The sequence below is a fragment of the Pararge aegeria genome, chromosome 8, assembly GCF_905163445.1.
Source record: "Pararge aegeria chromosome 8, ilParAegt1.1, whole genome shotgun sequence".
NCBI lineage: Eukaryota > Metazoa > Arthropoda > Insecta > Lepidoptera > Nymphalidae > Pararge > Pararge aegeria.
The window spans coordinates 17,148,502-17,164,810 of record NC_053187.1 but is presented as its reverse complement, the minus strand read 5'-3'; the positions used below and the strand labels follow the sequence as shown (position 1 = coordinate 17,164,810).

The following is a 16,309-nucleotide window of genomic DNA, read 5'->3' as shown; positions in this document are numbered from 1 at the left end:
TTGAAAAGTATTTATTTTAATGAAATATTAATAAAGAGCGCATTTGTAAAAATCTAAATCAAGTTTATAAAACATCTGGCAAATACTAATTTAAAAGTTATCAATAGTTTAATTATTTACACACTTTACAAAAATACTGTAAAATTTCATGCGATGTCTAATAATTTTATGTTTCGAAGCAAAAATATAATATTTATGACGTGAATATAACTCGCATTATCGGCGTGCATACGTACTTACAGTACATTTCCTAAATTCAACTTTAGTACTTCGAAATAAGTATTTGATTTAACGAAACCTCTGTTCGAATTCTAAAGAAATGTTTTAGAATAAACCCATCTCCACAGACTATGAATATCAAATGCCATTATAACTATTGTAGCGAGGATTCCCGTTGCTTGCTTATGGTAACGAAGCGGGCGTGCAAAATGAGGAGACGAACAGTCTTCCCATAAGGAAATATCATTATTGAATACCTTTATGGAGGTTGACTGTTGTTTGATATTATATCCCTGTGAAGATTTATTTCCTCAATGATTTATGCTTTAGCTGTTTCGTTGAAATTGCCAATGCAACCTCAGACTAAAACTCAAAATAATAGACTCAAATATAAATAATTTTATTAATAATAAAATAGTACGTTTTTTTTTTTATATTTTTACTGTTCCCAAGTTGACTTTTGTTTGGTTTTAGTTATATCCCTATGTAGATTTATTCGGTTATTTGTAGGGTTCAAATTCCGAATAATTCTAATTTTTATTTCGGTTCTTAATTTTTTATATGCAAAATTAGACTCTGCTGCAGTATGGTTAGATATGTTGAGATAGCAGACAGGCACTGTAATTTTATTTACTTGTATAGATGGTGCTCTCTTCTCTCCTTCGCATTACCTTCGTTATCAATGCAAGATAGTGTTATCAGAGTTTCTAGCAATTTTTATAACGTTGACTACGTAATGTTGTATACATACATTACATGGTAAAATATTTACTAGGAATTCTTGGAAGGCAATTCTAAATTTTCTCTGGTCTGGAAAGAGAGTGGCTATTTTACACTATACCGACAAAGATGTGCGGCCAAGCGATTTGGAGTTACGGTGCGATGCTATGTAAAAACCGATAATATAACTGGATCATCATTTATTGCCAGGTGAGATTGCAGTCAAGGGCTAACATGTATTAGTACAAAAATATAATATTATTATAACAATAATTCACCCACACGTATGTATATGACGGTACCTCGTCAAAAGTAATGTATGGTAAATGGCTTTCGTACATTACATTTGTACCGTTACACCCATTGTTCAATACAACTTTGTATCAATTGACACGTTTAAAACAAAATAATGTGTTCGTGACCGGCCAGTTTTTACAAGTTCATTGGTTTCGAGTTTACCATAACACGTGGAATCGTGACGTGAGTTCGGGTAGAAGACTTTATTACATTTACAACTTGAACATTAGCCTTTAAAGTTAAGTAAAGTTTAAAGCAACTCCTGGTACGTTACCGACTGCTGGGCACATATCTAATAGGAGATAAACATTTTTAAATACACCAATGGGTTCAACGTATCATATTTAGTTAGTGTTTCTCAGTCAGAACTTCGAGAAACAGGAGAGTCTCTTTGAAGTCCTTGAAAAAAACCGTATCAAAATCCATAAGTAACTCGTAATAGTATCAGTAGCAGTAGAAATTTTAGTCACAGAGCTCATGCGGGGAAGAGCCATTGCCGGTGTAATTCGGCTTGGTTGATAGATAAAGCGCTTCACTTTGTAAGACGTATTTCGGCGTGCAAGAAATACGTTGTACAAAGTGAATCGTTGCGAAGTGTTGCTCTGTTCATAGGCGATTGTTTTCTACTAACAATCAGGTAAACCACCTGATCTGTCAATTCTGAGTAAAAAAAGAACACACAAACACTGGAACAGCTTTATATGTTAGATGATAGTTAGATGTGTCAAATAAATGGGTGAACAATATACAGACAAGATCAGAGAGCAATTTATTTGCCATAAATTATTACCATATAAATCGAGACCGCAATACAAATCTAACCAATAGAGTCTATCGTTTTAAAAGCGCCGATAGTATCAGAATTCCCGTATCGGGATGGCATATTACGGTAGTTAGCATTTTAGGGTCACAGGGAAGCCATATTTGAAGAGCGGGGCAGTTGAAAGCAGTGTAATTATGGAAATTTTCCTCCGAGACGTGCTCCGGACGGGATTCGCTTTGGGTGTTAATGCAGTTTTAGATAAAGCACAGTTAGGCATCGATGCGCACAAAATTATACGGTTACCTGATTTGGTTTTAACTCGCGGCTACGTTTGGTACGTGGCATTTGTGGTATACCACCAGTGAATAGTTTTCCGCGTTGAATTTTCCGCAAGTTAAGTGAAGCTTAATGTGGTACAATTGGATTCCACCTGAGAAGAGCACGGTATTTTTTTATTCCACTACAACATAGTAGAAGATTTTTAGCTAAAAGATATCTTTGTTTGCTCTTTTACACCATCAACATTGTACAACATAAATTTTTCTTTCCAATGGAAGATGAAAGTAAAGCGAATACTTCCCACCAATCAACCTTATCATTTAGAAATGTATTAATTGCGTTAAACGTAACCAGTAAGAAATGTTTTTAACACTTTGTTAAATTTATGCAATGCTGCCCAAAATTACTTTTAACGAATAATGCTTTATAAGTATATACTCAATCCCACAAATATACCTTTTGTAGACGATATTGTAATGTTACTAATTTAGGTCCGTGTCCAGTGGCGTGCATAACGGGTATGCACAGGGTATGCAGATAAAATGATTATATAAAATGAGGAAAATCTCCAGTACGAGTACGAGGGAGTAAGAGGAGTAGGCATTGAGAGAGTTATAAAAAGTCTACCCTCAAGTATTTATAGCTCATACTGGGGATTTTCTTCTGTTTATATCATCTGCATACCCTGTGCATACCCTCGATGCACGCCACTGTCCGTGTCTAGTAATCGATTGTTTATAAGTATTTACTTTTTGTTTATAAAGGCTAATAATGTTTTGTCTCATGTGCGTTCTTAGTATCTTATCTATCAGCCTGGTGGGCGGAGATCGAATGCTCGGCCAAAATTGGACAGCGTAGATTCAGTGTGCGGTAAATCGCGACGCAAATGCCTTGGTTGTTATGAAGTGCAACGGAGATATGCGCTAAGAGATAGCGCTGTTCTCCGCCACAATGTGCGCTGGATCCGTTATCTTATCTGCGGTATGCCTGAGCTCGAGTTTGTTTTTATAACTCGCGCACTGCACTGTTTGCGAATGCTTTACCTAGATTTTGTGCGCCTCGGTAGGTACATAAAGAACGTTATTTATCCCGAAGCGTAAAGCTATTTTAAAAACCACTTTTGTATTGATATCACTTGAAAATAAGAATATGGATGAATATCGAATCTGGAAGAAATTTTGACTCCTTCATGGCATGTGGAAGTTCCTGTGAAAGATCTAGTTCCAGCAGTGTCCTTGTGTGGAGACTTTTATATTAAAGAGGTCCACACCGTGGAACTGCTTCGTTAGTCTGGTTAGCATGTTAAACTACAGATCATGAGGCCTTTGGTTCAATTCCCGGGTCGGAATTTTTTTTTTAAGTCCCTATAGAACTTTTCTTCACCAGCTCGAAATAAGAAACTACGTGGTGTCCACCTCCATGCATTAAGCCACCTGGCCCACATTTTACCAATAACATATGATAATTGACGGCCGATTGGCGCAGTGGGCAGCGACCCTGCTTTCTGAGTCCAAGGCCGTGGGTTCGATTCCCACAACTGGCAAATGTTTGTGTGATGAACATGAATGTTTTTCAGTGTCTGGGTGTTTATATGTATATAATAAGTATTTATATATATAAAATTATTCATAAAAAATATTCATCAGTCATCTTAGTTACCATAACACAAGCTACGCTTACTTTGGGGCTAGGTGGCGATGTGTGTATTGTCGTAATATATTTATTTATTTATAATATCATTAACCACCATTAACGGCCACCAATTCCTCCTATGAGAGAGGCGGCCTGTGCCCAATAGTGGGACATTATGATGATGCTGATGCCACCGTGGGAAAAGATAATTATACAGCGTCCTTCTCCTGCTTGACATAAAAAAAACGTCGCTCTGCACGGTCAGTATTCCTTCACCCACTTCGCCCGGGTCGATCGGTAATTGTGCAAAAGTTCAAGTGGTCTCCAAGACTCCGGCGTATCTCACACAATAGCATCATCCCAGTAACCTTAGTACAATATTTCCTCGCTCGCAATCGAGGAGTCGTTTTAACTAGTAAAATGGATCACTTGTTCATTGTTACATAGCTCAAATTTGCCTACATTTGTTCAGCTAGGGCTTTTGGCAGAAGATTTGTAAAATTAATAAAGGAAGTACGAGACTTGCGACTCTTGCGAGTCTGATATGCGAAAACGTTTCCTCGATTGCGAGCGAACAAATCTTGTACTAAGGGCTACAGTTCGTGTCAAGTAGATGCTCAACGCTCAAAGGCTCTTTTATGCGATGATTTTGTGTGACGCATTAGTTTAGACACGCGCTTATTACATCTTATTATATTGCTAGCATCACAATATTATTGGCAGAATTTACGCTTTCGGAGATCTTGTAGCAGCGTCCTTTGCGATACTACTACATGAACTGCGATCACCGACTCGTCTGCCCGGCGTAATGATTTCGCACAAACCCTCGCTGGGAGAGGACTTTTGTCCAGCGAATTATTGGCTACTGATTTACGCTTTCTAATCTCGTACTGTGTCCTCTATATTAATTTGAATGCTTTTTAAACTTTTAAACAGCTCTTCTTGTCTATCAGTGCGTCTGTCTACCAAAAATGTATTGAAAACATGACAACTTATTGCGTCATAAATCTAATATCAATGCAAAAGTTTTTTAATTTCTTTTGATTATTCGTTTATTACATATCATTCGGTTTAAATACTACACCGATCTTGATGAAATTTGGCTCATATAGATTGAATCACTGCTCATGATATTGAATACTATTCTATTCCAGAACAGCAGTTCCAGGGTAACGTTCCCAGGGGATATTTCAAAATAAAAAAAAAATACTTGAGACGTATAAAAAATCTACACAACCAAACCAATATTGACGACATTTTGCAGTCATAAGACACTTTTTCTGGATAACGATTCCCGCGGATTTTAATAAACCTCAATAAAATGCGGCTAAAGCTCATGTTCGATAAAGACTTGTAGCCATGACAGAAGACAGAGCGCAACAATTACCCTGTCTTCACTTGCCGAGATGCTGAGATTGGACAACGCACCTAACTAATAAACAAAACATCATCTGTTCGACTCCATTACTTTCCTAGTGTAATTTCGTATTAAGTGCAATTCGAGAAACCTTCTAACCGTTCGCTATGATTTATTTAATCGCGGAAACCAAACACACCTGTACAAATAGCTAACCATATAATATACTTACCTGCAGTGTCTGCATCGCACTAAATCGAGAATTGGTTATAGTTTTCACGCCGGAAACAAACTGCATTTGATGGTACCTTTACATAAATTTGACAGAATTAATTCAGCACCCTACGGCCTTGTGATAAAGGCGAAAACCAATGGATAAGTAATGAAGTCATGAGGCTCTTGGGCGTGGGCGTGAAATACTGTTACGATCCCACTTGGTGCGGTGTGAATGAGGCATTTCGCAAGAGATGGCGATCGAGTACCATTCGGTACTTGTAGCCAGTACTATAAATCACTTTAGAGTCCTGTTTTTGTAAAGAACTGTTTTTTCAACGTGGAGGTATCTAATTCTGGCAATGTTAAGTCCTAATCTTCTTTGTATCACTACCTATTTTTATGATTAAGTTAATTAAAAAACATAATTTAGTCATGCTAGAACAGACTCCGGTCTAATTGCACAGAATCTTCCCAGACACCAGCGATGAAATAGCGAGTGCTTAGATCTTATTAGATACTGAATGGTGTAATAAAGTGGTCTTACATTAGCTAAACAATGAATAACTAATAAATAAAATATGCTTCTTTATTATGAATGGTTGTACTTTTTATATCGAGCATAAGATATGTTACCATAATTCGTTGATTCGTGGCAGGAAATAAAGAAAGTTATAGAAGAAAGAATACAAGGCATCCAGATGGTGGGTGTGTAGTTTGCATGATGTTATGACCAGAGAATAGAGATGTTGGTCTTAGTTTGAAGACCTCACGGGTGCAGCGGTGAACGCTGTTGTTTTAAGTTGGAGGTCCCGAGTCCGATTCCCGAGATTTTATAACATTTAATCACATATATTATTTGGATATTATATCTACTAGTGTGCCAGAGTTGATAAAGCTGTGGGACAAGATATATTTTTATCCTTTCCCCGGGGAGATAATTGTCTCCTAGCCGTGCTGGTCTGGTCTGGCTTCGGCTTTGGCTAGTTACCATAAAATAATCTCTAGAAATCAATGAACTGGTATAATAAACATTATAGGTGCGTCATGTCAACCGAAAATTTAACGTGGTCTTCGAACCGCTGTAAAAACGTAATTGCAAAACAAGAAAATTAACTTCCATTATGAACAAAAATTTACTTGTTAGCCTATCGATAGTGTAAGACTTCTTTGGAAGCCATTTTTGATAACAAGAATATACTCGTACCTAATTATGTTATAGTACTTAAATAAGATTATGTGTATTGATGTTTAGGTAAATCGAGCTGGATACGGAAACTAATTAGATTAAATTCTGATAAAATACCGAAATTATGTTTAACTTCTTCTAGATATGAGTAGAATGATAAAATTAGATTAAATCACTTTGTAGAACGCAGTAAGTATGGATAACGTTGTTGTCATAAATTTTTTTATCGTTATTCGAAATTTTCACTAATTTTTAAAATGAAAATTAGTGAAAATTTCAATATGAAAATAAAAATTCTTTTACATGTAGGCCAATCGCAGGCGCTTATAAAGCATTCATACATATATGTCTACATAATTGTAAGGCGATGGCGATAACTTCGTTAGCCAACTTAAACCTAAAGTTACGGCGGTTCCAATCGCGCCCTGGTCTAAGAAGAGCCCACAGCAATCTTAGCCGGGTATTTTTTTTAATATCACCACCTCATAGTAAATTAATACTAAGCTAGGAAGTTAGAGCAACGTTATAATTTCCAGAACGTTCTAATTTCAAACGTGGATATTTCATAACCAATAAAACATTAGATTGGGTAATTCAGTCGCTCTAATAATCAGACGAGCTTAATTGACGGCCGATTGGCGCAGTGGGCAACGAACTTGCTTTCTGAGTACAAGACCGCGGGTTCGATTCCCACAACTGGAAAATGTTTGTGTGATGAACATGACTGTTTTTCAGTTTCTGGGTGTTTATATACCTATGTATATTATAAGTATTGATGTATGTTATTCATAAAAATATTTATCAGTCATATTAGTACCCATAACACAAGCTACGCTAGAAGGCGATGTGTGTATTTTCGAAGTATATTTATTTATTTTATTTATTTAATAAGAGTTAGGTATTTCAATATCGGTCTAAGAGTTCTCTATAATGTTCCCAAAGACATGCAAAGTAACCCGCATGTCGCCAGCGTGGTGAACTGTGGAATCACGACAAACTCTTCTGATCAAACTCTTCTGTTAGGAGACCCGTGTCCGGTAAGGGTTGATAATGTTGATTTCAATATCAAAGACTATACTATATACTTTTGTGTGAATGTATAGATTAAGATGATTAGATAATAATATATATACAACCAATAATGGCGATGCTACGCTATTGACCTTCACGTGGGCGCCATCACTGCCAAGTACGAGTAAAAATAGAAGCAAAGCATCCTGAAATGGTTTCACTCGATTTGCCTTGTAATGAGGTGCGCACTGATAAGCGGAAGTTTGCAAGGGAGATGATGTACGTGACGTCACCGGAAGTAGGTACCAATAAACGAAAACTGCCCTTTTTAATTTAAGTCATATTTTACAATGAAGTGGTGTTAGCAGTTAAGTCACTTGCTTAAACGGTGAAAGAGAACATCGTGAGGAAACCTGCGTGCCCGGGAGAACCCCATAACGTGTGAAGTCGAGAAATCTGCACTGGGGCCGGTGTGGATCACGGCCGAAACCCTTATCAGTTTGAGAGGAGTTATGGGCGTTTTTAAAATAAGCAAATAAAATAACACTTACTTTAACAATGAAGGAAAACATCGTGATGAAACCAGGTTTCATTAATTGTTGCACTTAAATTATAAGGCTACTCATAACCAATATTATTGATAATATATGTAATATTTTTTACTAATACTTGATTTTTCAATACATAGGCAGTATTATTGTCAAATTACAGAATATTTGACGAAGGATTCTAAGATATGGAATTGATTTTGTTGTGTTGTAGGTCGAATGAGTATTCGCATGACTATATATATCGATGTTAATAGTGCTGTTCCTTGTTTCCAGGTAACCCACAAAACCTCCGGCAAGGTGATGGTTCTGAAGATGAACCAGCAGCGCGCCAACCGTCCCAACATGCTGCGGGAGGTGCAGCTCATGAACAAACTCAAACATCCTAATATTTTAGGGTAAGTTTTTGTTCCTGTCGCGTCTGTCGTACATTTGCGCCGTGTGGTGACGGCAGATACATTTGTTGTCATTTTCCCACTTAACTAAGCGAGATGAAAATAAAAAACTATAAGTATCAAATACCAAACAACACTATATTCTCAAAGGCGTGTGAAGTTCGCCACTCCGTACTTGGTCAGGGTGATGGACAACGGCCTAAATCCTTCTCCTTACGGCAGGATACAAATGATTAAATTTCATCATCATATCAACCCATTACCGGCCCACTACAGGGCACGGGTCCCTCCCACAATGAGTATATTATTATTATGTCCTTATTTTTTATTGTTATTGAGGCCGTAATCCACCACGCTGGCCCATTTCGGATTGGTGGACTTCACATACCTTTGAGCACATTATGTAGAACTGTCATGCATGCAGGTTTCCTCACGATGTTTTTCTTCACCGTCGAAGCAAGTGATATTTTCAATTACTTAAAACGCACATAACTTAGAAAAATTAGAGCTGAGATTCGAAAACGGCCGAGCTCCTACCCACTACGCTATCACCGATTCTTGATTCAATTTACTGTAGCAAAATGTGCACATGGCCAATTTTTATTTATATTTTCAAATACATTCATTTTCAACAGTGCCGCGTTGTATGAAATATGAGAGACAATGCCGGTTTCGCTAAACGGTAAATAAATAATCTTGCATTGTGATATTGGCAGCTCATAAATGTTTATGCAAACGGGCCTTTGTTCTAATATTTGCTTCGTGGACTTCTGTTTTTTTGTTTCATTACCTACCTTACTTGGTCATTTATTTACAGTTACTTGTTAAGATCAAATTTAACATATTCCAGTGATCATATCTTACATATAGAATTATATGTAAGATAATACTACTACTACTTCTACTGTACTGTACTGTATGTATGTATTACTAGTACTGTATAGTACTTAGTAATCATAAGTACTATACAGCTCACTGAAATTCAATTTTATCGTCACCTTTTGGCTCAATCTTCAGCAGCGAATTTCTCTAGCTCGAACGTCATCTTCTGCAAACCAAGTATTGCTGATACTTAAGTAACAATATCATTGAGATTTTTATACTAATTTACCCAAGAAGAGAAGTTTGCTAACGTCCATCGTTCAAACTTCTCAACAAGTTATTCTTTGCCGGTAAAGCTTCATTTCTAACTTGGTCACGGAGATATACCCGAATATGGCTTTTTATCGCCAGCTGAAAGACCCTTGAGTTTTTATAATGAACCCCCATTATAGTTAGATACATGTTTCGGAGCCACAAGTTTTGTAACGCTTTACCTTAATTAAATTTAATCTCCATTTCATAACTCATACATCATTATCACTTAAACCGATCGATGTCCACTGCTGGACATAGGTCTTGTAGAGAGTTCCAATATCCAGGTCCGGGGCCACCTGTTTGGAGCTCCTCCCAGGAACTCGATTAATGACCTCTGTGAGACAGACGTCACCAAACGAGTATAATAATAATAATAATCTTTATTTCGGACATTTGTCCATATCGTGTTAGTAAAACAATGTAGTTAAACCTATGTTAGTACTTAACAACTAAAAAACAACCTTATTCTATACACAAAATTCCTTATAGTCTAACTTATAACACCCCTATAGCGCACCATCCCAGCTTCCCCAGAGAGAGCTGTCTAGCCAGAATGCCAGTGTACTGAGGAGGGTTTTGGTGCTGCTCACGAGCCTGCTCATCATTGACGCAGTACGCTTGCGGATGATCGCGTAAAAATCATCTACGCGCGCTTCCGCAAACATCTCTGACGAGCTGCAGCGTCAAAGCGTGGCTTCTTCAAAACCGCCCTCAGCACATTGTTGTAATGAACTCGCAGGGCGCTGTATGTTCGCTGCCTATAGTGTGTCCACAGACTGCACGTGTAAATAATGCAAGCTTTACTTGCGTGGTACACCGTGCAAATCTGCGAGCCAGCATATTGCCTCGGACCGACAGCGCCCGGCGCTCCCGTTCGATGTCGCTATCGTCATCAAGGCGTTCGGTTACTATGTGGCCCATTATAGTTAGCGACCAGCTCCGGAGCCATAAGTGTTGTACAGTTTTACCTCAATTCAATTTAATCCTCATCTCATAACTTAAAATCATCTCATCTCATAAAATAAAATTGACGTCCATTGCTGGACATCAATTTGTAGGGAGTTCCAAAATCCAAGTTTCCAACTCGTTTGATGACGTCTGTCACATCGTTAAAGGCCGACCAACGTTGCGTTTGCCGGTGCGGGGTCGCTATTCCAGCACCTCGGCAACCCAACGTCCATCGGTTCTCCAAGCTATGTGATTGTCGTTAAGCTATAACACATACGCCGGCAACAAATTTTCTCAGGTCAAAAGTCATCTTCTCTAACCAAGCATCGGTAATAGGTAAGTCTCGTAACGTGTTACGAAATACAAACAACGCCAAAACAATGGGTCGCTATGTTTCAGTTCATTTCCTGGTCGGCTATCTCCGCAAATAATATAAAAACAATGCGTCTTTGATTACATTGTTGAATAACATATTTCTCAGCATCTACGATTGGCGTTCAGAATGCGCGCACTTTCATTTGAATGTTGTGTGACAATGATTCTAAGAATTATAACTAAGGCCTTTGATAGGTGTTGACATATATATCTTATTTTCTAAATTTAGACAAAGTTGCACATAAATCGGACGCGTCAATGCGAGTGCATTGAGCTCATTTGATTGAGGCTGCCTTGTTAGACAAGCTTGGACTTTTTTTGGTTTTCCTCGAACTGGAGGAACCGAATGACGGCAGATAAAAACACAGTTTTCATCATGCCTACTCTACCCGTCGGTGTCGTACGAAGCGTCTAAGATATCGCTATAATCGGCGGATAAGGCTTTAATTATCATCAGCTGAATCCCATTATTTAACACAGGCCATCATGGAATTAGACAGCATAGATTGCTTTCTGTTTTTCTTCGTGTTACTACTCGGTATACTTCTGTTGCTCTGCTGCATCCCATAGCTGCAAATGTTTTAGAACATTCGATTTCTATAAAATTATAGTCGAAAGCTTGATGTATATGGTGCCAAAGAATATTGACAAAGTATAGAGAGAACCAAAGACATCATCACATCAAGCATTGGACCGTCCGCTGCTGGGCATAGGTATTTTTTTTTTTGAGTATTTTCCAATTCAACGGTCTTGAGCTATCTATTACTCGTCTAACATCTCCTGTTTACTAAGTGGAGATTTTACATTCACACTGGTTACACATACATTTTAAGGGGCTATCGATCAAGCACCTATTTATTTCCAGGTTCCCATGTGGTTTCCAAGCCATGTACCCCGCCATTGCCACTTTAGCTTTGCATCTCGTTGAGCTATGAATATATAACTTTGGATCTCCACAGTGAATCACGTAGAGATACTTCTATCGTCCTCGGAAGTGTCTCTGACCTTTTTTCCTTTCTATTTTTTTTCCGAATCTTAAAACTAAACAAGGAATGGTGAGATCTTATTATTTAAATCCTATTTTGTATCTGACTTAATAGAAAGCTGTCGCTGGTCAGAGGTCGTATTTCCGTACAACAATGTTTTTATTTATCCGCTACATGTTGACCTTTTAATGCAATATCACCTGGTGGTTAATGTTGGTGCAGTCACAGATGGCAGTTATAAGTATTAAACCCATACACCTAATCGGTTTCTACGTGACATTGTACCGGTACGCTAAATTGCTTGGCGGTAGGGTGGTAATAATCACCATTTTACGAATCATACGTGATGTGCTGTAATTGACAAAACGCAAGTCTTATTGTTTTGTTATGCACTTTCCCAATCGTTCAGCAACCGGGGCGGCATCATAACATGACCTCTTTGCTTGACATCTAAATCACGACTTCCAAGAGATGATTGCGTAATGGTCTTACCTGCCTCCAAATTTAATTTCTAAGAACTGTCTTATGAAGCTTTATTTTATTATTTTCACGATGTCCAACATCAACACAAACCTTGTGGTTAAATTGCGCAATCATCTAGATAAAGATATAAATTTAGGTTTAAGCTTCTATGAACCTTTTTTATGTTAGAACCATTACTAAACATTGTGACACTTTGCAAGAACTGTTAAATTTAAATCACAAATTGTGATTTACAGTGCGTTACGATTATTATCATTGAATATTGTACCGAAATACCATTTCTATGTCTGTAACGTAATACGCTCTAGTAACGCCTACCTGCTTCATACAAAGAAGAGGCAGAACCACAGCCCTTTTTTACTAAAGCTACCATGATTTTTGTGTTGGAGTTAAAATCAAACTCTGGACTTGTGAAGTCGACAATTTGAATAATATGCGAAAGTTCAAAACTATAAATTTTCCTTCCCAAGTATTTCATCGTAGCAAATTCTAGGAAGTTGGAACGTCTCGCTTAAAGATGTTGGAGCCAGTGGCGTGCATCTCATAGATGCAAATAAGCAGTGCATACCTTGACCTCAGGGCCTCTCAGACCATAAGGACGACTTAAAATTTAAAAATTGAAAAAAAATTAAACAATTTATAGAAAACTATAAAAGCGCCATCTAGTAAGAACCGGCCGCACTTCTATGTAAATCAATGGACAAGTCCTGTGTCATGGTTTAGAACTAAAATAGACAAACTGCATAATATTTCGACTATATTTTAATTTTGAGTTGTATCCCAGTATCCCTAAATAAAAACTAACGCTTTAAATATAATTTAAATCTCATAAAATAAGCTGGGGTTTTCACGATTAAGTATCCATTGCCGGGCAAATCGTTTATTCGTCGCTCGAATTAATGCGCCGCGCCGCCGCGGTCTCCATAGAAGCACGGCGATTGAATGCATCTGTCGTTACTTGTGTGTACCAGCACACAAGGAAGTTCTGGTGTGTAGTGATATAATCGCGTGCGTGCTTACACAATATTTGGCTCTTTCTATGTGTGCGAGTTTTCCAGGTTTCCAGTATAGGGGTTTCGCTTGTGTGCAAATCTTAAAAGCACTGCTTACGGAAATTTGAAATCCAAATGTATGCTTTGTTTTTTTATAAGCACAAGTAATTTGCTTTGTTTGTTATTGTTTTAAACGGCAATAATTCTTTTTTGTAGTTAAAAAATTTATCAATGAATTTTATTACATTCAAGATCTTTAGAAATTTATAAGTACCTAATTTGTTCAAAAAGTATATTAAAATAACCAAATTAAAAGTTGCCGAATTATGTTTAATAAATTATTAACGTATACCAGGTGCCATTGGTAACTGATGAAGTAATATTCTTCAAATGACAACTTTTAATAGCATTTGTGTACTAAGAAAATATTACGGACATATTTTGACTATGATAGGTATTCTCATTATCGCTGGCGATCGCTCAGCGCCATTATTGTTTACCTTTTACCTTCTGTCATAACAACTTATATTCACCGAATTAGAATTAGGTAATTACTGTTTTTTTAGTTTGCTGTACGGTTGTTTGTAAATAGTTACAATTATTATTGTTAACATTAACCTTTGTGACAGTGTACTGTTTGTAAATGATTGTGAGGAATATTCTTAGTGTAAGAAAGTTCTTATATTCGGCGTGTGATCTGATGGTTCAGTGTGCTTGGATAATGTAGGTAAGTTTAGAGCTAATTCTTAACTAACGTTTAATTGAGATTATTCGTAAAGGAAGGAATGCACCTACAAGGAGCGGCACGTAAAAAGAGCTCTGACTGACTTACAGAAACAGGCGAATAGCAGTGATCAATGTTTTGTTTCATTATTTATATATAATTATACCTATGTTTGTTTATTGTTTACACTAAAAAACATTATTTAATGTAATTGCCGCAATGGCAGACAATTTTAAAAACTCGCTAGTCGGTCGTCTCAGAGCTTACTATACCTACTGGAAATAGGAGATGATGAGAAGATCTACATGGGTATCACAAACAATGTTAGGTTAGGTACCTACTCACAAATAAAATTATACAGTAACATCAAAATAGCATGTTCAGTACCTATTTTTTTTTATGCATACCCTGACCGAAAACCCTGTGCACGCCACTGGTTGGAGCGAAAAAGCTCTAAAACAAGCAAAAGTTACGTTCCGCCTATTATATCATCTTACTGGTGCATAAATGTGGTCCGTCTGTGATAAAAGTAGTTTCTATTTCTGTGCTTGCTTTGGGGCAGTGGGAGTGGAAATATGTTTTATCTTCATATTCGGTCCCCGTTGTCCGTTGGTTCCTTATAAAATGTTTCATGTATTGAATTAATTAAAATGAACAAACTCTTACTGCATTCTCTCTGCATTTAACAAATGTGACGTCGCAGAAGTTCAAACGAATCAATCGAACTTTTATCCTTACCGCGCTCTGGAAAAGGCTGAACTTTTTGCTCCATTCGTAAAACAGTCCCGAGCGACTTGCTAATATGCCGATAGTCAGTTGTTTGTGGCCCTGATACTGACAGAACTTGTTTAAACATTCTGAGCATACTTTTAAGTATACCGCCGAAAATCTGAATTATATATTCGAGATAGATAGGCACTTTGCTCCTATAATTATTTACAAACAGTCATAAAACAAGAAGCTTCGTTTACATCTATAGACAAGATGTTGTTAAATTGTCAATAGTCAACTTTTGAGAAAACTGCAGAGTTCTTTGGTCGTTTCTCTGCAAAATCTGCATTTTTAATCATAGCTTAAACAGTCCACTGCTAGACTAAACGCCTCTCTAGATCAGAGGGTTTGCTCATAATCACTACGCTGATGCCCGTTCTCCGTTATTTTCCCTCAGTCTACTCGTACGACGCACTTTAGAAGAGGAGGTGTAACTGTATTCTGATCCGACGGTCCTCACAAAGCACATAGCTTTTTTTAGTTAAGTGATGGAGTTACTACATGCTTGAAATTAGAAAAGAACCTGTTAGATAGGCCTACTTTAAATAACAAATATTTGTATTTAACTTGTCGGATAATTGCTATCTAGTCAAGAGAAGAGCCACATAAGAACCCATCATTAAATTGTTAAAAGATAACAATGGCATTCACTATCGTGCCTCTCGATTCTCGAAACTTCCTAGGAAGGACTTGGACTTTCACTCCGCGTAACATCTTTTGCGTGTGCATCTATCATTCGCCTCGTTCATTTTATTCTACCATGTCATTTGCATTATAATTGAGCCCTCGTGCACGCGACTCTTTAATTGGCAATTCGCATTGATTGCTCGATTGATTGACAGGCCTTGACACCCGGTCCTATTTTCATTGCATTGTCTTCGAGATAATCGTACCAACATCTACTATACTCTTTCCTTTTGCTTGTACGACAAACTTTTATGAAACGCTGCATATTTTTGCTCGTTTATTGTTTCAACAAAGCATTTCCCTGACATTTGAGTCTGCTTAATATTCTAACCCAGATTTGAGGGTCTACCATTTTTTATTTTATAAACTAAAGGTTTGTACTAATAATTGGGCACCTCTAGTTTAAAGACTGAACGTTCTTGATTGATCTTAATGAAGTTTAGTAAAAATGGTAAGTGAAATGATGATTATAGGGATTAAAGAATGAAATTGCCATTGTTATAATAATAGATAAGTTGAATTGGCATAAAACTTTCGTGGTGTAAGATTTTCAAGTGAAACTTTTTAGGTGATACCCATGAGG

At 37.2% G+C, this 16,309-nt stretch overlaps 1 protein-coding gene across 1 annotated transcript in view; it reads left to right on the top strand.

Annotated features, from left to right (window-relative positions):
• Positions 1–16,309, top strand: part of LOC120625583 (dual specificity testis-specific protein kinase 1) — a 134,081-nt gene that overhangs the window by 106,904 nt on the left and 10,868 nt on the right. Inside the window, exon 2 of the mRNA XM_039892642.1 lies at positions 8,505–8,626. Within this exon, the coding sequence (XP_039748576.1) occupies positions 8,505–8,626 (122 nt within the window). The remainder of the gene's footprint in view (positions 1–8,504; positions 8,627–16,309) is intronic.